The 21,028-nt window shown below is 40.5% G+C and overlaps 1 protein-coding gene across 5 annotated transcripts in view; it reads left to right on the forward strand.

Moving 5' to 3' along the window:
- The window catches only part of ACOX1 (acyl-CoA oxidase 1), a 28,745-nt gene that overhangs the window by 516 nt on the left and 7,201 nt on the right, over positions 1 to 21,028 (forward strand). For 3 of the 5 annotated variants that reach the window (XM_088482530.1, XM_088482529.1, XM_088482527.1), the window contains exons 2-10: positions 559 to 718; positions 15,300 to 15,460; positions 15,681 to 15,788; positions 16,310 to 16,429; positions 16,547 to 16,662; positions 18,690 to 18,859; positions 20,012 to 20,174; positions 20,297 to 20,487; positions 20,832 to 21,008. In XM_088482530.1, coding sequence (XP_088338656.1) covers positions 657 to 718; positions 15,300 to 15,460; positions 15,681 to 15,788; positions 16,310 to 16,429; positions 16,547 to 16,662; positions 18,690 to 18,859; positions 20,012 to 20,174; positions 20,297 to 20,487; positions 20,832 to 21,008 — 1,268 coding nt within the window. In that variant the 5' untranslated portion in view covers positions 559 to 656. Of the gene's footprint in view, position 1; positions 132 to 558; positions 719 to 11,476; positions 11,638 to 15,299; positions 15,461 to 15,680; positions 15,789 to 16,309; positions 16,430 to 16,546; positions 16,663 to 18,689; positions 18,860 to 20,011; positions 20,175 to 20,296; positions 20,488 to 20,831; positions 21,009 to 21,028 lie in introns of those variants that run through there. The other 2 variants (XM_088482531.1, XM_088482528.1) reach the window with 2 other exon arrangements.

Raw genomic sequence — 21,028 nt, forward strand, 5'->3', positions numbered from 1 at the left:
AGCTAATGAGCAGGAGGCTAGCTAGAGTGATAAGCCTATGAAGGTGTATAAGGAGAGAGTGGGCAGCACTTACCAGGGTAGCATACATTGATCTGCAGATTGCAATAGTATATGAGAAGACTGGCTGTAATGTAAGCAACTGTGTACTGTTTCAAGGAAGAAGATACGTGATTGCGTCCTAATTAACAATTACCATACCAGAAGCATATCTTTATCTAACTACTGCAATCCCAGAGTGACTGTGGTTACACCTGTACAGTATGGGGTTCCCAGTGTATAACGCATACTCCTATACCGTACAGGTGTAATCACAGTCATTCAGATTTCCCACCTTCCATTGAAAATATAGATTATAATCTCCGTGTTCTGATGAACATGTCAGAATTACTTGTACACTGATAGATCCACGTTTAAGGAAGCGAATGTAGTTATATAACTTGAGACCGCTTCCAGACCGTACATGACCTCTTTAGACGTTATATTGTTATAACTAATTTGCTCATGTTGTTTTGTGCATAGTAATGTGGGCTCATTATTAATATCTTTTTGTCATTGCAGAAAGTCTAGTGATTAATGACCCAAGCTTCCAACATGAGGACCCCAACTTCTTGTCCCGCAGTGAGCGATACGAGGTGGCCATCAAGAAGAGTGCACAGATGGTTCAGAAGATGAGGGAACATGGAATATCAGACCCTGAAGAGATCTACTGGTTCAAGAGGTAGGAGGACTGTAAATATTTCTTGATAAAGTAACTTTTTCACTGCCTATCTCGTGTATATATTAAATGTTATATTTTGAAATGTTTATATCCCTTTTTCTAAAGGTGCATAAACACTAGACGATATACTGTTCAATCCGGCCGATATTGTCCAGATTGTATGATATATCGTTCACATCGTCTAGTGTGTACGCACTAGATAGTTAACGATGCGCGCTCCCGCGGGTCGTTAACGATCTCCCCAGTCGTCTGTACATGCAGGACAATCTGGGGATATCGTTAGCAATGCCATGCTGCCGAATGCGGCATAGCCCAGCTCCCCCCCCCCCCCCCCCCCGTCGTTTGACGCTGCAATTACCGATGCCGGGTCCCGCCACTGCCGATATCGCTGGGTACACACATCGTTTAGTATGTACCTAGCTTTAATGTAACATTGATTGTAGACTGTTCTAGACCTAGCCTGAGGCATATTGTTGACCATCCACCATTTAATTTTGTGGCCCATACTACCTCAGTTAAATATTTTGTATGTTCTCTGCTGGTAGAATGTAAGCTCTCACGAGCAGGGCCCTCTACCCTCTTGTGCTTCTTCTTACTTTAGTGTCATTTACTTCTTACTCACCACTAGGGCACCTAACACTTGGGCCCTCATTCAGAGCCGCTCGCTAGCGGCCGTACGCTCGTTCCGAGCGATGTTCGCACATCTGCGCATGCGTACGGTTTTTATTACGCATGCGCGAACCAGTTAGTGCGGCTGAAAATCGTTTGTACGCTATATAGCGAGTGCCTGCTAATATGAGTGACAGAATGAGGCGTTTGTGGGTGGAACATGGGAAGGTGTTTGAAAACAGGAAGTGGAGATCAGAACGCAGGCGTGCTTAAAGGTCAAAACGGGCGTTTTATGGGTGTGCATAATTAAAACAGCAGCGTCATCGACCACGTCAGTTGGGTGTCTTTTAGCCAGAACTGCTCGCAATATAGCGGTTGAAAAAACCAACCCCAAGAATAGCGAGCAGTTCATACGCTGTTCGATGTACTCGATTAATCTAATAAATAGCGGACATGACGTATGGTGCGAGCAGCCAGGGGGCGTTTTATCAAATAAACGAGCGTATGTTTTGCTCGCTCGTTCAGACTTAGAGGTGTGAACAGACCGCAATTTGCGAACGGATCATTTGAATAGCCACCCCTTGTTTTTGAACGAACGACCGCAAATAGCGAACGGCTCTGAATCAGGCCCTTGGTTGCTTATGCTCTGTTGCTTATCTGGGTGATATGGTTGCTAATGTAGCAATATATATTATCCATAGTCCTGTATTTGTATTGTTCTGTAAGTCGCTTGTCTACAATTTGTTTATGTACTTTGTAAGGCGCTGCTGCACACTTGTGGCACCATATAAATAAATGATGATGATAATAATAATATGCCTTAAGTACCTCTATCAGCCTCCAAACATGGCCTGTTGCAGATACTTGAGGAGAATGATCAGAATGTGGTATGTACTGATGGTGAATGGAGTTTTAAATTCTTTGTGCAAATTATTTTTAACAATTTTTAATTTTTTCACTGTACAGTTTATATAACGATAGGTATTTATGGGAATTATGGAGTTTAGCATCCTAAAATATTACAAAACATCTAATAGAATGGAGGATGATCTAAATATGTCTTCTACACATGCTAAACTCCATGATTACTATAGTTATTCTGGTTTACCTTTAGGAAATGTTATGTTAATTAGTGTATTGTTTGGAATCTATTTAGATGATCAACCTTGTCATGTCATGTCATATCTGTGTAGTTTGGAATTTGTGCGGACCAAGGCTGTACATTACTGCAAAATCTAATCTCTTAAAAAGATAAAGTCAAAGCGACTGTTTTTATGCAAAGGTCGCAGAACTTGCATTGCACTTTACTCCTTGTGAATGAATCCGTAATGAAACTTCTCCTTGTACATTGTCCTCGGTCCCGGACTCCAGATTGTAGCCACAACGGCTAATAGTCAGTGAGATAATATATTAGGGGTTAAATGTAATAGGTTGTGATTAGAGATGTTCGGGATCGGTTTTATTCGGTACTTATCGACAAATTAGCGCAAGTTCGGATTTCTTATTGGCTATCCAAAACACGTGACAGCCGGATAGCCAATATGATGCCATTTATGTGAACCGAACATATCCAAGTAAAACTGAACCGAAGATCTCTAGTTGAGATCTTCTGATGCTGTGGAAACTTTTCCAAGTCTCCCTGTATTTTTAATGTGACAGTCATTTTAAAGGTTAAACCAGCTTGGTTTAACCTTTAAAATGATTGTCCCTTTAAAAGTACGTGGAGACTTGCATAAATCCCTGCATCATCGGAAGATCACAACCTATTAAATTTAGCACTAGATCTGTATGATAATAAATTATTATTTTGAAAGAGTATTGTGCATATATGAATTGGATTGCCATTTCAAACAATATTCTAAGTACAGATAAATGTATTGGCGTGCTATGTGTTTGTAATGATTAATTAAGGAGAAATAATAACTTGTTTGTTACTGCCACAAATGAAGCATTATAGATATTTTCATCAGCTTTCTGTTTTTATTCTTTTATCAATTATATTGTTATACTGTTGTCTCATTCAAGCTTAGTTTAATAATGAGCATAAATATAATGTAAGATTAACTTGTAAATATTTGGACTTTGGTGCTAGGAGGGACCATTAATAAAACAGCACTTTGGTCCATGCAGTTATTTGCATAGTGCCAAGCATGTAATGGACAGACAGGTGGCAGTAAATTGCAGCATAAGATGCTGGAAACTAGGATACGGGTGATCAAGGGGAGGGTGTGCAGAGGTCACAGTTACTGTGTACATCACACACACAGAGGCTACGTGACAGCACAGAATGGAGGGAGGAGGAGGTGGAAGGAAGATGAACAAGAAACAGACTTTTAAACATCAGCTTTCTCTTTCAAATGGATAAGAGAAAATCGCCTTAACCAATTAATAACTAGTATTTTACATAACAGAATAAACAGCAAAGTGTTTTCTTGTTTGTTATTTCTTTTTCAAACTTCTTTTTTCACATAATTAAAATAAAAATTCCAGGAACACCTAGAGTTTCTAAGGGTTGTAAAAAAATATTATTAATTATTTCGGCTGTAGCTAAAAAATGTATCCTGCAACAATGGATTGCTCCTACCCCTCCTTCATTAACCATGTTCAAAGATAAATTATTTTATATTTTCAAAATGGATTGGGTTAACTCTTCTATCAATAAGGAAAAGAAAGCAGAACAATTCTTCTTAATTTGGGAAAGCTTTATTGAGGCTTTAAATCCTGAGATTAAAAGACAAATACAACAGTATTTCAAATCAACACAATGGTATGAAACTAGAATACTGCTACAAGACCCCCCAATAACTTACACTTAGGGAGAAAAAAAAAACCCACACACAAACAAGAGTAGAGTGGTGAGGGATTGACCCTGGGAGTGCATGGCTCACAACCCCCATCCCACTTTATTTTTTATGTTATTGTTTTATCTTTTTTTTTTTTCTCTTCTCTCTTTTTATACTTCTTCCTCCCCCTCCCCCACACACACACACACTCTACCCATATTCTTTCTTACTCCAACATTTCCTCTATTATGGTTGAAGTCACTATAATATATATTACTGCTTAATTTTCTATTGATTGGTAAAAAGAGATAATTGTGGCAAAATTATTACCTCAAAACCACAAGTGAACTGAATGCTATAAATTGTGACTATGTCATTGTTTTCATGTCATATTTGCTTGTGTACCAGAGTGTATTTGATGACTTCAATAAAAACATTTTTGAAAAAAAAATTCCAAACTATAAAGGGAGGGTGACGGGTACCTTTGGGGGACTAATAAGAGACCTATCATCATGTAGACATAAGAACAAGTTTGGGATCTGTAAGTGTAGAGCAGAAAGTTTTGGGAGGTTAAGCGGTGTGAAAAAAAGATGAGAACTAGGGAATGGGGGAAAACTAGGTGGAGGGAGAGGAATTGAAGGACAAGGTAGAAGATGTCATTAAAGATAAATCTATATTGAAACCTGGTAAGGACCCCTCAGTGTGTAAAAACTACAGACCCATTGCGCTCCTTAACACAGACGTAAACATTTTTGCTAAACTGATAGCTAACCGTCTGAATCCATTGCTCCCACAATTGATCCATCCTGACCAGGTGGGCTTTGTTCATGGGCGACAGGCTCCCGATAACACCCGTAGGGTTTTAGATTTGGTTGAATGGGTGGTGTTCAATAAATTGCAGTTTCTCCTCCTCTCTCTTGACGCTGAAAAAGCGTTTGACCGACTACATTGGGATTACATGCTCCAGGTGTTGTACAAATATGGAATCCAGGGTGACATTCTTCGGTCCATTAATGCCCTCTACTCTGGTCCTTCTGCTCGTGTTTTTAGTAACGGGTTTCTCTCTCAACCCTTCTCAATTTCTAATGGCACCAGACAGGGGTGTCCTCTCTCCCCACTGATATATGTGCTGGCCATTGAACCCCTTGCTCAAAAAGTCCGTCAATCATCCGAGTTCCCAGGGCTCTCCATCTATAATACCTCCCACAAATTATGTCTGTTTGCAGATGATGTTTTGCTGTTTGTAACCGACCCGGAGATCTCGTTGCTTCTTCTTTACAATATTTTAGATAATTATAGTGCAGCTTCCTACTCTAAATTGAATGTTACAAAAACCGAAGCTTTACCTATTAATATTCCACCTTCATCTTTAAGTTCCTTAAAGAGACGATTTCCGTTTATATGGAAGAATTCGTCCATATCTTATTTAGGAATTAATATACCATCCTCTATTAATGCCGTATTTAATGAAAATTATGTCCCTCTCCTGACCCAATTGTCTTCTTTGGCCACTGCTTGAATGAGTTACGAGATCTCCTGGTTGGGTCGCATAGCGGCGTTCAAAATGATGTTATTACCAAGATTGATGTATCTGTTTCGGGCTATTCCATATGCTATTCCCCGCAAATTATTGCAGCAGATGCGTCGTTTGATGATTTCTTATGTGTGGAGGGGTAAGCCCTCTAGAATGGCTTATAGTCGTATGGTTCGGCCTAAACCCCAGGGAGGCCTTAACCTACCTGATATGAATAGATATTATGAGGCAGCCCTTCTATCTCAAATATGTGATTGGTTTCTTCCCCCCTCAGTTAAAGTTTGGGTAGACTTAGAACATGCCCTTCTCCGGCGATTCCCTCTCCCTGATCTTCTATGGTTGCCCCGACTTCCCCTACTACCTAAAACAATTTTAGATACCTTAAAAGTTTGGGATCTTAACCTCAACCCATTTCGATCTTGCCCTTCCCGCTAGAACTGTTTCCCTTCGGGCATTGGATATAGTACTGCCTAATCTCCATATGTCCTACTGGATAAGTTTGGGTATGGAGTCTTTAGCAGACTTCTTTTCCCCGTCCCCAATTTTAACATACATAGATCTATGTGCTAAAGACTCACTAGGACCCTCGGCCTGGTTTTTCTACCAACAATTAATACATTGGTATACCAAGATGAATACAGATCCCACAGTATTCCAAATACCGCCACACCAAATCCTGAGTAAATTTTCTAAACCATCCTCTAGGGGAGCCATATCTTACTGGTACTCTTTATTATCTTCCACAGTTCTACCAACTAAATCCCCCGCTCAACTTAATTGGGAAACAGATCTCCAGCGTACCTTCACCTTTTCACAATGGGAGATTATATATCTTTCTTCTTTCTCAATATCCACATATACCAATCATATTGAAATGTATGTAAAACTTTTAAATAGATTATATTTAACCCCTTCTAGATTACATAAAATATGGCCCACTGTCTCAAAGTTCTGTTGGCGCCTCTGTAACCTTGAGGGCTCCATTTTCCATGTTTTTTGGGAATGTCCTCATATACGTCCCTTCTGGAAGGAAGTATTTAGTCTCATTAAAGAGGTACTGGGCCTCACACTGACCCTAGACCCCTCCCTCGCTCTTCTCCACTGGTACCAAACTACTGTTCCCAAGTCTGATCGATATGTTCTAGGCCATATCCTGATATCTGCTAAGGCAACTATAGCCCAGCACTGGAAGTCCTCTTCTCCTCCTCCATTTGCTAAAGTTATAACAAAAACACAATTTCATTTTGAGATGGAGACGAGAGAGGTCACTTATTCTATGGTCACTTCACCTTCCATTGCAAAATGGTACCCCTGGTATCTATATGTTACAGATGGAGGGGGTGCAACTTTGTCCTCACCTTCACCAAATCCGCATAGTCCTTCTCCCTTTGATCTCAATGAGCTTCCACAGTCGGACCATAGTACTTAATATATTATGCAATTCTAAATTTACGGTTGTTTTTGTTGAATGCCTATGAATGTACTGTCAATCCCCTCCACCTTGTACTATACTTTAACTATGTTTTCCCTTTTCTTTTTTTCTGTGCCCCCATAAATATTTTGCAAGATATTCAATAAAAATGTATTGGTGAAAAAAAAGATAAATCTATATTAATGCTTATAGTATTTTGACAGAGTCCCCAAAATTGCACATCTCATGACCATCATCTATTGTTCACTCTGGTAAAGGTGACACATTGTTATATGAAAGCCACGTGGACCATACACCATAAAAGATGTGTAGGAATTTGGTATAATTAACATTATACACTCTGTGAAATGAATGAGCAATATCCTATTTATCACTGCATGTATAGTGGTAGGTGTGGGATCCTCCCATATAGTTGCAGTCAGATAGTTAGCCGGCACAAAACTGAGGCTTGAGGAAAGATTGCTTACATTCAGGAGGGAACCAGATACCAACTAAAATAAAGCTTGTACTCTCTCTCTCCTTGTGCCGAACACAGATGGAGGGTTTTCCAGATTAATTGTGGGTGACCCATTGTTCTATAGTCGATTTATTTCTCTTGTCTCACTTCAATTTGTGGGGCTCTTTGGTCCATATTGATGGTATACTGTATCAAAAGCTTTTTCTGCATCGAGAGCTATTACTAATGCTAAAAGTTGCTTTATTTTAAAGAGGAAAAATCCCTGCACAGGCAGGCAAAAGCAAGACTATTTTGTGGGGCACTCTAAAGGTGCCCACACACATACCGACTTGCTCCCAATCAGCCAATGTACACGATTTCCGCTGAACTCTCCCTGAACTCTCCCCAGGCAGTCGTGGTCACGATTTGGAGTTAAAAATGTCCAATCTGATTTAAGATCTATCGTGCAGCCAGTGCATTGTATCCCAGATTGGCTAATCTGCCCTACAGCACGGCAGATCTGAAGATGCGATGTACGACGAGCGGGGACGCGCATCGGCATCGTGATCAAGTGTAGAAACTCACGATTTGGCCATTTTTTACATGATCTGTCGTCACGATTCGTCGAAATCGGCCAAATTGGATGAAAAGTCGGTATGTGTGTGGGCACCTTTAGAAAAATAATTTAATTGATATGAATGAAATATGGTAAATTAGTCATTTAATAAAATCAATTTTTAATAATACTCTTTAAAATAATAGTGCATGAAAAAAGGAACAAAATAATTACAAAATATAAATTCAACAAAATTTTATATATATTTGTGTAAGAATGTAATCCTGCTTGAGACGGTAAATGTCCCCTCTATGGCAGACAGGATGGGCGAGAATATTAATAGAGCAATTCTTCAATCCTTAATTATGGGAGAGGGAAAAGGTGTGTGTGTGTGTGTGTGTGTGTGTGTGTGTGTGTGTGTGTGTGTGTGTGTGTGTGTGTGTGTGTGTGTGTGTGTGTGTGTGTGTGTGTGTGTGTGTGTGTGTGTGTAAGTGTAATAAATAAATATATATATATATATATAATATATATATTCTCAGCAAACACAGATACAAATAAATCTCAACTTATCACCAATATGCTATCCTCTATAAATGCAGCAGCACGGTGGGGAAAGGGAAGAGGAAGGGGGTGAAGAAAAAGTATAACAGTGATAGCTGATGTCAGTCATTCAATGAGAAAAACAATTGAAACTCCCTCTGATGCTTTGCAGACATACTTGAATTTTGGTACAAAAACTTAAGTATCATTAATGAGAGAGGTATAGTATCCCCTGTAATGAGTTAAGTACTTTTAGGCAGTGTCACCTGAATAAAGATCAATATTATTTGCAAATTATATGCAAATTAAATGTAAATTTACTATGGTGAGAGTTTTTAGGTGTGGAGATTCTACTTAACATTTAACTAGCACCTTCTAGAAGATATTAGCTAGAATCTGATTGGTTGCTATAGGCCAACATCTCCACTTGTGAAAACTCTCACTTTAGTAAATTTACCCGTTCGTGTGGGATGTACACAATAAATGTGACTTCTACACGCCTCCACACGTTCCTCACCTGTGCCCCAGTAGCTTCTTATGCTGCGGTTTACTGCCACCTGTCTGTCTGTTACATGCTTGGCACTATGTAAATCAGCGATGGGGAACCTCAGGCCCGGGGGCCGTATAAGGCCCACGGAATCATTTGGTCTGGCCCTCGGATATGTTTTCTGCTAGACTCATCTGGCTAGCAGGGTGCTTAGAATGGCACCCTGCAGCCAGAATCTATGCAGCAGTGCCACCTGGAGTGTCCTTAGGATGCTTCAGATGGTCACACCGCTGCCCTTATAGCTCCCAGGAGCATCCTCAGGATGCTCTGGGCATTGCTGCAATCACTGGCGATTGTGGCTTGCCCCTGAGAGATGTCACACGGAGGGGGCGTGGCCTGTACCAGGTCCGTGAATAAGGTTATATATATAAAAATGGTCCTCGGCAGAAAAAAGGTTCCCCACCCCCGATGTAAATAATTGCAGGGATAAAAGTGCTTTTTTATTAATGGTCCCTCCTAGCACAAAAGTCCAAAAATTTACAGGTTACTATTACACTATATTTATGCCCATTACTAAAGTCAATTATTAAAGTATGCTGTGTACATATCTTGCATTCTATAAACCGTCTATGCTTGAGACAACTCTCTATTTAGTATCTCAATAAAATTAGTAGAGGAAAAATCACAATAGAGGAAATTACTATTCTACATAAGACCCTTGTACACTAATACTGTGTCCTCTTGGCACTGGTAATATGCTCATTGCATTATACAACAGGTAGGTGAAACAAATAGATATGCAGTGCTAAAATGGATATGCTTTTTTTTCTCCAACATGGCATGTGAGTATATCATTTGGCATATGGATATATGCCCAGGGTTATGTCACATACATGGGTGTAAAGTTTGCCAACACTGTAATTATAATTTGATCTACCGATTATGTAATAATTATTGCTTTTACATTGTATGTGCTGAAATTTATCCTATATCCTGCAAGATCTCGCTGGTTATTTTCTTTTAGAATGTAGAAAACAATGTACAGTCAATTGATCTAGTTGGAAACGCTATTGGCATCTATAACATATTTCAGCGGCTTCAAGCAGTGGGGTTCATCAGTGAATCTAGGGCCAGATTCAGACCCACTCGCTAGGCTGCGTTCGCTCGTAGCTGCCGATGGTACGCAATGTGCGCATGCGTACGCATCGCAATGCGCGAACTAGTCCAGGCGATCGGGAAGCATTCGCTCGTTGCGCATAGACAGCTCGCTAGACTGAGTGACAGGACAAGCCGTTTGTGGGTGGCAACAGGGATTGATCGATGGAAACGGGGGAGTGGTGGTGCGAACGCATGCGTGTCTGAGCTTCTCAACACCGTTTCAGAGACGTGCATAATTATCACAGAGCGTCATAGTACACGTCACTTGGTTGTATTTCACACTGAATCACTTGCAGTGTTTGCGGTAGGGTATGGTCAACCACAAGTGCTGCGATTGCATCCGATGGTACTCGATGTTACCGATGGCTGCATACACTTTCTGGAGATGACGTGCATTAGTGGGCGTCTTAAAACAGGCTGGTGGGCGTCTGTATACACACCGCGATTGCACGCCAAGACATAATGGGCGTGCTAATGCCTTGCCGTGTGATCGCCTGCCTTTGCTGGCTTTGCATTCACTGGGTGCGTGCGAACGCATCTAGCGAGCGGGTCTGAATCGAGCCCCTAGCTCTACAATATGGTACCATAACGTTCTCATTGTATGTGACACGTTTCAGCCTAGGGTGATATGTTCTACAATTAGAAGTAATATATCTACTTCAGGGACATGTCAAAGTGCTAATATATGATCTATGGGCTCGATTCTATTCAGCGAGATGTAAATAGCTCCGGGAGTTAGCTCCCGGAGCTATTCAATACACTGCGCTGACAAGTCCGACTAATGATTTCTTCTCTCATCCCTCCGGGGATGAGAGAAGAAATCCGACAAAAGTCCCGGCGCGAGGCTGTTTTCTGCCCTTAGCGCCGGGAAAACAGCCTCGCGCCGGGAAGTTAGGTTGGGGAATGCCCGTTATCGCGCCTAAACACCCTGTTTAAGGCGCGATAACGAGCCTTCACCGACCTAACAGCACGATAAATTGAATAGCTCCGGGAGCTATCTCCCGGCGCTATTTACATCGCGCTGAATTGAATCGTGCCCTATGTGATGTAAGTGAGTATCAGATAAGTTCTGTCACATTTGAATGAATTATTGAATCACCTATCTTATATGGGTGAAGATTATGTGTGAGACTGGTAATAATTTCCATTCATAATGGCTGTCTACCTAACGCTCCCCCTCCACCATTCTCCCCCTGCTTATCATCCTTGTCTCTCTCCTGTAGAACTGGCCTGGTCTCTCAGACGGATCCCCTGGGTTTACATTTTAGCATGTTCTCCAACATGCTGGTAAATCAGTGCAGCGACTCTCAGTCCCAGAAGTGGGTGCCTCTTGCCTGGAGACTGCAAGTCATTGGCACCTATGCACAGACCGAGCTGGGGCATGGTTAGTTGGGTGTGGAGGAACTGGCAGTTTGGGGGGAGGGGGACACTGGTAGTTACAGGTAGTCATTCAGCTGTAGAAGCAGAACCTATGCAGTGTAATACAGCACATAGGGAGGCTAGTAACTTTTTTTAGTTTTTTATTTCATGCAATCCAGTGACTAGAACTCTAATCTAATCTAAATTGCTATACCCTCTATCACTCCTATGCTAGGTGTGCCAAGAACATTTTCTATGACCATGGTAGATTTTCTGTCACTAAACAACCAGTTTTGTTTTTGTAAAAGACAACATGTTAGGGAGATCGGGCACATATCTGTTCTGATACAGAGAAAAACATATTGTCTTTGTCAGAACATAGTAAATTATCATTTATACCACATTAACATTAAAGTATGAGGACTGAGGATATTCCCTTGTTCCACCCCACCTCCTACTTCCTTCTCCCTGACTGTATGCTTGTGTGTCTCAATCTGGCATTAAAGTCATTTACTAACATAAAAAAGCTAAATGGTATCCAGGAAAATAAGATATGTCTAATATTTTAAATGTGTGTTGTTTCTTCTGCTGCCCGAGTTACTGTACACTATTACCTTCATCTGACCGTATTTGGCAAAGTCTCATCCAGGCCTATATGTATGACTTTGGTACTGTCACAGTCTCAAGCAAAATCTCATGTAATTGATTTAGTCGTTTCCTATATAGCAGAGGACCCTAAAACCAGTCCTCAAGGCTCTTCCACAGTTCAGGTTTTAGAAATATCCATGGTTGGCACAGGTTACTTAATTAGTGATCTTGCCTTTTGAAAAAACCTCAGTCAATGAGGAGAAACGCATCAAGGTGTTGACCCTTTATCCTGAACTGCTGCTTCATATCCAGATGGACCTTTGCCGCTGTTGGAGATTGAACACACTGGAGTGTGCATCCCGGATACAGACCATTGCGGACTTTGCGGCATCTATCCACCACCCTGCGGCTTCCCCCCGCTGATACCATCGCCTACCTTTTTCAGCTGATCCCGGGTGCCGGAGTTCACATCATCGCTCCTTGCCCCCTGTTGTCCGCAGGTGATAGGTATCACCTCTTTTACGGGATCCACCTTCCGACACTGTGACAACCAGCCCTGAGTCTGGAGACTCTCGCTACGGGTAGGCTGAATTCTTGTTGCCGACTGTTTGCCTCTGTGGAATGTTCTGTTGGCCGGGCTCCCATTAACAATTGTATATGTCCACCCGATTTGTTGGTTCATTCGGGACTTCAATTATATCAGCGGTGAGTGGCCTCTCTTGCATAAGGAGATACGGATAATTCTGCTATTGGGAAAAAGTACTTGCTATCTATATTGAATTATTACACCCAGCCATCAGCATCTAGAGGAACTTTTGTCATCCACTAAAGGAACCCATATATTTTATTAGCTCTTTTGATTTTATTTCATTCATATTATATTCAGATGCAGGAGTGGTATATTGTATCACTGCATTGTTACAAAATTTTATGTCGTGAGGAGCTGCAGTTCTAACAGGTCAATTGATATTCTAATAAAAATAATATATGTTACATTTCTGGTTTGTTTTTATGGTCAAGTGATTTCAGGCGCAGACACTAGAGTTTTTTTCATTTTGGACTTAATAAGTACCTCAGTCAATTTGATATAACCACCTGTGCTCATCCATGGATATCTCTAAAACCTGAACTGATGGGGAGACTCGAGGGCCGCGTTTGGGAACCTCTGCTATATAGCATTATATGTTGTTTGTTTTTTTTCTGTATATTTTGCCCATCCGGCTTTATTTTACACATTTCACTACCTAGACTCACATTCATTGTTTGTATTGATACTTCTGCTTAATTTTATAGACATAATTGAAGGTTCAGTTTTATTATTACATACTCCCAATCGTTTTATTGAGTGCCCCTTTTTTGCTTTTCTTGTTTCGATTCACATCGGCTTCAGGGTTGCACCAGCCAGCACCCTTTTGATACATTTATGATACAAAATTATATACTAAAGGTGGTTTAATAATATCATCTGTCCTCATTAATTAGTCTAGTGCGGTAAGCATCCCTCTTTTTTTGTTTGTGGGTACTTGTATATTAGCAGATCGCTGCCCTTGTGGCTATAGAGCTGTATGATGTAGTTACATGTACTTAATACCCCTGTTAAAAAAGTTCAGAAATGGATGAAAGCTGCAGAGGAGGAATTTCAGGCACCAGTATTTGCAATCTTATGAAGCATACACACGGTCAGATGTGTCAGAAGAACGATTTGACCAACGATTTTTGACTGCATTAAAATGACTGAAATCGTCGAAAACTGACTGCAAACGCATCAGATGTCAGATATCGTTATCTGACCATCGGGAACGCGCATTGTTCATCGTTCAAACATGTCAGATCTTCCTTCAGATATGAACGATTTTTGAAATCGTTATCGTTCAGATCTGAAGTAAAATCTGAACGTGTGTATGTACCATTATGGTATGAGCTCTCAGCCAGTCAGGTGCCAGTTGCCATTGCAGTCAGTGCATCAGGTCCCTCCTACCTTCTGAGTCTGTCCAGCAACACTAGCGGCAGTTTCTGCTACAATGGGGGACAGCAGCATCACGGAAAGGGGGAGCAGTTTTTTGTTGATGTACTTGTCTGGGGGGCGACAAGGCTGTCTGAAAGGTGGTAAACCTATTTTTTTCATTTTGTTTTTTTGTTGTAGCACATTGTTGCATTGTAACATATTGACATACCTTGCAAAGCAATGCACTTTGATAAAACAAAGCTGTGTTGTAACAAATGACATGCTTCTAATATGCATCAAAGAAGTTTTAGTCAGTTTTAGTCGCTATAATGTCGCAATAAGCCCGTGTGCTGGTGTCAGAGATTTTGCTTGACTTTAGTACCACAGCCAAGACATTCAAAATATATATATATTTTACAAATGATTCATTTAATTATACCATAAAAAAATCACCAAATTAAATATATTGCCACAATAACAGCATTATGACCTGTTTCCTGATTCATGCAGACTTCTTTTTTCCTCGGTGTACTTCAGTTGTGTCATGATGATACAGATTTTGTTAATGCAATAAGATTGCAACTCTGCTCAATAAAGAGCATGGTGCCTGGAGAAACAGCACAATATTTAATGCTCATTAAGTCTAACCTCTATTCAGTGCATGGGTGTTTTTTTTTTAATGTAATTCTTTTTTTGAATTGAGTTGGATACCGGAAAGACAATGGAGCAATGGTTTTGCTCTCTTATTGTATCTGTACAAAATGTATTGTTTGTTCAAAGACAAAGGCATTTCCTTTGAGTACTAATTTAGCTCGTATTGTATCAGTGTGTTGGTTGTATATTGTATACCTCTTCTTCCTTTACTGATGAGGGTTGAATCGCTCATGTAATCGTCAGGCTTGCATCACTTTCTGATGCACACGGGTTAAACAATTGGGGTTGGCATGTCTGTTCTGTCTATTTCCTCACAAAAATCAATTCACTCACCATTTTATTGTCTTTTTCTCCTTCCTTGTCTCTTCCTCGTATAATCATTCTTCCTATACCATAAATACGAACCCCTTTACAAATTTCTTCAAATCCCTCATTCCAAATCTTATGTCTGCAAATCATTCAACTTCTTGATTACTCCCCCCATCCTCATTCCTCCGCAGCTTTGTACACCGGGGCCGCCCTGAGCCCCTTGACCTGCATTTAGGCATGTTTTTGCCCACTCTCCTGGGCCAGGCTACTCCCGAGCAGCAGGAACGCTTCTTCATGCCTGCCTGGAATCTGGAGATCATTGGGACGTACGCTCAGACAGAAATGGGACATGGTAACCATCTCTTGCCATTATTGGCTTTTATCAGGGGTTCTACTATAATCAGATACAGGTTAATGGCAGTAGATTTGAGAATAGATATAGATATCCTTTTAGTTTTCTTTGGGAGGGATACCACTGCCAAGCTCTTTACCATTATTTGGGAGGTACTAGGGGTTGTTTGTGTAATTTTTAGTTTGACACCCTTTTTTTTCCTTTTGTCTCTTCACTACAGGAACCCACTTGCGAGGGTTGGAGACCACAGCCACCTATGACCCATCTACCCAGGAGTTCATCCTGAACAGCCCCACAGTGTCCTCCATCAAGTGGTGGCCTGGAGGGTGTAAGATACCGCAGGGGGGAGAGACTGGGATTTCACATCAAGATCCAGATGGTTGAGCTAGTTAAATAATAACCCTTAGTATGGGGCAAATATTTACATGAACATCATCACTGAACAGAGGTCATAGTAGTTTCACTGTACTCTTACACATTGCCTATTGCACGCTTCTGAGCTTTCCCATTAGCTTTGATTTACTGCTGTCAAAACAGAAGCTGATGTCCTTTTGGATTCCTGCATCTGTTCTGTCTAAGAACAATTAATACTTTTTTATTGAATGACTGGAAAATGGTAACTTCCCAATAACACTTTTTTTCCTTTAAATTATTTAACCAATTAGTGTACACCCCCCTAATACCATAAATACACTTTGCTGTATTGTATAACCTTTTACCTTGTATTATTATTATTTTCAAGAATAGCCTATGCATCTGTTAAAACCAACTCCCAGTTACCATTTTAATTGGCAAACCTCATTTCAACCTATTGTTTTGTGTTGATGGCTTTTGTCTTTTGGTTCTTAGTGGGGAAGACCTCAAATCATGCCGTAGTACTGGCACAACTCTATACCCAAGGAGAGTGCAAAGGGCTTCATGCCTTTATAGTTCCCATTCGCCAGATGGGCACTCATGAGCCACTGCCAGGTGGGTGTTAGACAACCTTTTACATTTTTCTTGGTGAACTCCTCAATGAACCCAATCAAGGAATTGCATGAAATAGGCCTGTAACCCTACTCTAAATACTTCTTACAACCACTACAGGAGTGACGGTTGGAGACATTGGGCCCAAGTTTGGTTTTGATGAAACGGACAATGGGTTCCTGAAGTTCGACAAGGTCCGGATCCCACGAGAAAATATGCTGATGAAATACGCTCAGGTAACAGGCTACTGGGCACATGTCGATGGTACTTCAGGTCTTCACCCAGAAGTTAGAAACTACTGTAGTTTGTTTGTATATACAGTCAGGTGCATAAATATTGGGACATTGACAGAATTTACATATTTTGGCCTCTATTCACCACCACAATGGCTTTGAAATGAAACAAACAAGATGTGCTTTAACTGCAGAATTTCAGATTTAATTTGAGGGTAATTACATCCAAATCAGGTGAACGGTGTAGGAATTACAACGGTTTCTATATGTGCCTCCCACTTTTTAAGGGGCCAAAAGTAATGGGACAAACTAAACAATCCTAAATCTAACTTTCACTTTGTAATACTTTGTTGCAAATCCTTTGCAGGCAATTACAGCCTGAAGTCTGGAACGTATAGACATCACCAGACGCTGGGTTTCATCCCTGGTGATGCTCTGCCAGGCCACTACTGCAAATGTCTTCAGTTCCTGCTTGTTCTTGGGGCATTTTCCCTTCAGTTTTGTCTTCATCAAGTGAAATGCATGCTCAATCGGATTCAGGTCAGGGGATTGACTTGGCCATTGCATAACATTCCACTTTTTAGCCTTAAAAAACTCTTTGGTTGCTTTTGCAGTATGCTTCGGGTCATTGTCCATCTGCACTGTGAAGCGCCGTCCAATGAGTTCTGAAGCATTTGACTGAATATGAGCATATAATATTGCCCGAAACACTGCAGAATTCATTCTGCTGCTTTTGTCAGCAGTCACATCATCAATAAATACAAGGGAACCAGTTCCATTGGCAGCCATACATGCCCACGCCATGACACTACCACCACCATGCTTCACTGATGAGGTGGTATGTTTTGGATCATGAGCAGTTCCTTTCCTTCTCCATACTCTTCTCTTACCATCACTCTGGTACAAGTTGATCTTTGTCTCATCTGTCCATAGGATGTTGTTCCAGAACTGTAATGGCTTTTTTAGATGTTGTTTTGCAAACTCTAATCTGGTCTTCTTGTTTTTGTGGCTCACCAATGGTTTACATTTTGTGGTGAACCCTCTATATTCACTCTTGTGAAATCTTCTCTTGTTTGTTGACTTTGACACGTATATACCTACCTCCTGGAGACTGTTCTTGTTGGCCAACTGTTGTGAAGGGGTTTTTCTTCACCAGGGAAATAATTCTTCTGCCATCCACCACAGTTGTTTTCCGTGGTCTTCCGGGTCTTTTGGTGTTGGTGAGCTCTACGGTGCGTTCTTTCTTTTGAAGAATGTTCTCAACAGTTGATTTGGCCACACCTAATGTTTTTGCTATCTCTCTTATGGGTTTGTTTTGATTTTTCAGCCTAAAGATGGCTAGCTTCAATGATAGTGACAGCTCTTTGGATTTCATATTGAGAGTCGACAGCAACTGATTCCAAATGCAAATGTCACACCTAGAATCAACCCCAGACCTTTTACCTGCTCATTTGATAATGAAATAACGAGGGAATAGCCCACACCTGTCCATGAAATAGCTTTTGAGTTGATAGTCCCATTACTTTTGGCCCCTTAAAAAGTGAGAGGCACATATAGAAACCGTTGTAATTCCTACACCATTCACCTGATTTGGATGTAATTACCCTCAAATTAAATCTGAAAGTCTGCAGTTAAAGCACATCTTGTTTGTTTCATTTCAAAGCCATTGTGGTGGTGAATAGAGGCCAAAATATGAAAATTCTGGCAATGTCCCAATATTTATGCACCTGACTGTATATATAAATGAGCAAAACAATTATTTACAGGTCGCCATGTAGTAAGTATATAGCTCGCAGCTGCCACTTGTAAGGAACTTATTCTAACTAATCCTGACACACACAAACATATCTAGTCCTAATAACGATATTTCCGGCTAAAGAGGATGAAGACACACACACTGTCTTGCCTTTTGTTGAATGCCAAAATCATTCTGTGTGCATTGTTATATTCTGTGATGATCCTTCTCACATCTCATGTCACTGACTTCTATAAGAAAGCAGGAGTGCTATCCATTTATATATCTTTCATAGGTGGAACCGGATGGAACATATGTTAAGCCACTCAGTGATAAACTCACATACGGCACTATGGTGTTTATCCGCTCCATGATTGTGGGAGATTCTGCTCGGAGCCTATCCCGGGCTTGTACCATTGCTATCCGCTACAGTACTGTACGACATCAATCTGAGATCAAACCTGGGTGAGTCTGCCCTACTCTGTTCCTAATAGACTTGCATTGAAACCATATTTAAGAATAACCCTAAATTCTATTACAGAATATACCAAATCCAAACAATTTTCATATTAAAATTAAGGAAGTAGTTTAAACGATTATATGGTTTATTTTATTTTAGCTTCCGGAAGCAATTGCTTTGTGTCCATTTATTTCGTACTAAGGGACTGATTCAGAATTGTGCAATATTCCCACTGCAAAAAAAACCGCTATTGGAATGTGTTATAAAAAGCATCTTTGCTGTCCACTTAACAAAGCACATACAAGAAAATAGAAGATGGTATGATTGCCCTGTGTGAAACTCTTTCAGCAGTCAACTCTTTTGAAAGATACATACGCATTGATATTGGGAATAAATGTTTTGTGGTTTATTATCTAAAAGCCACTTCAAAAGAAGAATAGACACTTGAGAAATGCAGTTTACATGTGAATACTGGCACTGCTACACTCATTGGGTCGTGAAAGCATGACACAGACTTGTGCTGGCATAGGATATCAACCTACAGGCAGCCTGTTGTGGCCTTCTCAGTGGAAGATAGGTTGTTCTGATCAGTATGTGAAGCACTGTACAAACAGCCTCACTAACATACATAATGAGTGGTTAGGGAGATTTTATGAGGCCACAGTATAGACTGCAGGGTATTACCATTTATGTGGGGTTGAACAAAGACTTAAACGGCTGTCCTGTAAACCGATTATTTGTATATTGTAACTTGAAAATTTCTCTAACACATCAACTCTTGGGGGTTATATTTACTAAAGTGAGAGTTTTTAGAAGTGGAGATATTGCCCATAGCAACCAATCAGATTCTACGTAACATGTAACTAGCATCTTCTAGAAGATAATAGCTAGAATCTGATTGGTTGCTATGGGCAACATCTCCACTTGTAAAAACACTCTTTAATAAATGTACCCCTTGGTATTTTGAAAAGATTTCTGCATGAAGCTTAGCATATGAAAATTATATACAGTATAATTACCCTACAACAGTTCTATTCACCAAACCAGTTTCTTTAAGATTCCATGAATACAAAAATGCCTTCTAATGTTTTGTGGTGTACTGCTAAAGTGTTTGCACAGAGGCATATGAGCTTCAATCCTTGTCTCTTTTCCTGCAGGGAGCCTGAACCACAAATCCTTGACTTCCAGACCCAGCAGTACAAGCTGTTCCCACTACTAGCCACAGCTTATGCATTCCAGTTTGTGGGTTCCTATATGAACCAGACATATCACAGGATAACTGGAGACATTCATCAGGGGAACTTGAATGAACTTCCAGAGGTGAAGAATGGAACTTTTTTTTGCCTTGGGAATGAATGGTCCTATGGGAAATGTTGTACTATACTTGTAGCATATGCTAATTGGACTAACCAATTTATATTATTATAACCACCTATTTGCAGCTGCATGCCCTTTCTGCTGGACTAAAAGCCTTTACTACATGGGTGGCCAGCACGGGCATTGAGGAATGCAGGATGGCATGTGGAGGGCATGGGTACTCTCGCTGCAGTGGCATCCCCGATATCTATGTGACCTTCACTCCGGCATGTACCTATGAGGGGGAGAACACAGTGATGATGCTGCAGACAGCCAGGTAAGGGATGGGTAGAGCAAGTTGTTTTAGAAGACCTGTCACCTATTCAAACATTCCTCTAAGATTTTTCAGGAATAAAAAATTGTTTTGAACCTTGTAAATTAAAAAAAAAATACCTGTTTCCATATAACAAATTTCTAGGCATATATTGTTTTTTACTTCTGCATTTAGGACATTTCAAATGTATTGCTAATGATGCATATAGTGATATTATAAGAATTATCCATCTCCTTTATTGTTTTACATTTCTATCTCTCTAAATATTTCTCCAATTATTACATTGTTTCTCACCTTTTTTTATTCCCTGTTTGAGTACTCTGATGTCTGTCTATGTCCCTGTGTAGGTTCCTATTTAAAAGTTACACAGCAGCCCTATCTGGAGAGCAACTTGGCGGGATGGTGTCCTACCTTAATGATGTGTCCTTACAGCGTGTGCAGGCTCAACCCTTGGCCAATCGTTCTGCCACAAATATCAATGATCTGAGCAGTCTGGTGGAGGCGTATAAACAGCGGGCAGCTTGGTAAGTAATAGAGTGCAAGC

This window comes from Taudactylus pleione, unplaced genomic scaffold (genome assembly GCF_031769625.1).
Source record: "Taudactylus pleione unplaced genomic scaffold, aTauple2 ptg000290l, whole genome shotgun sequence".
Classification (NCBI taxonomy): domain Eukaryota; kingdom Metazoa; phylum Chordata; class Amphibia; order Anura; family Myobatrachidae; genus Taudactylus; species Taudactylus pleione.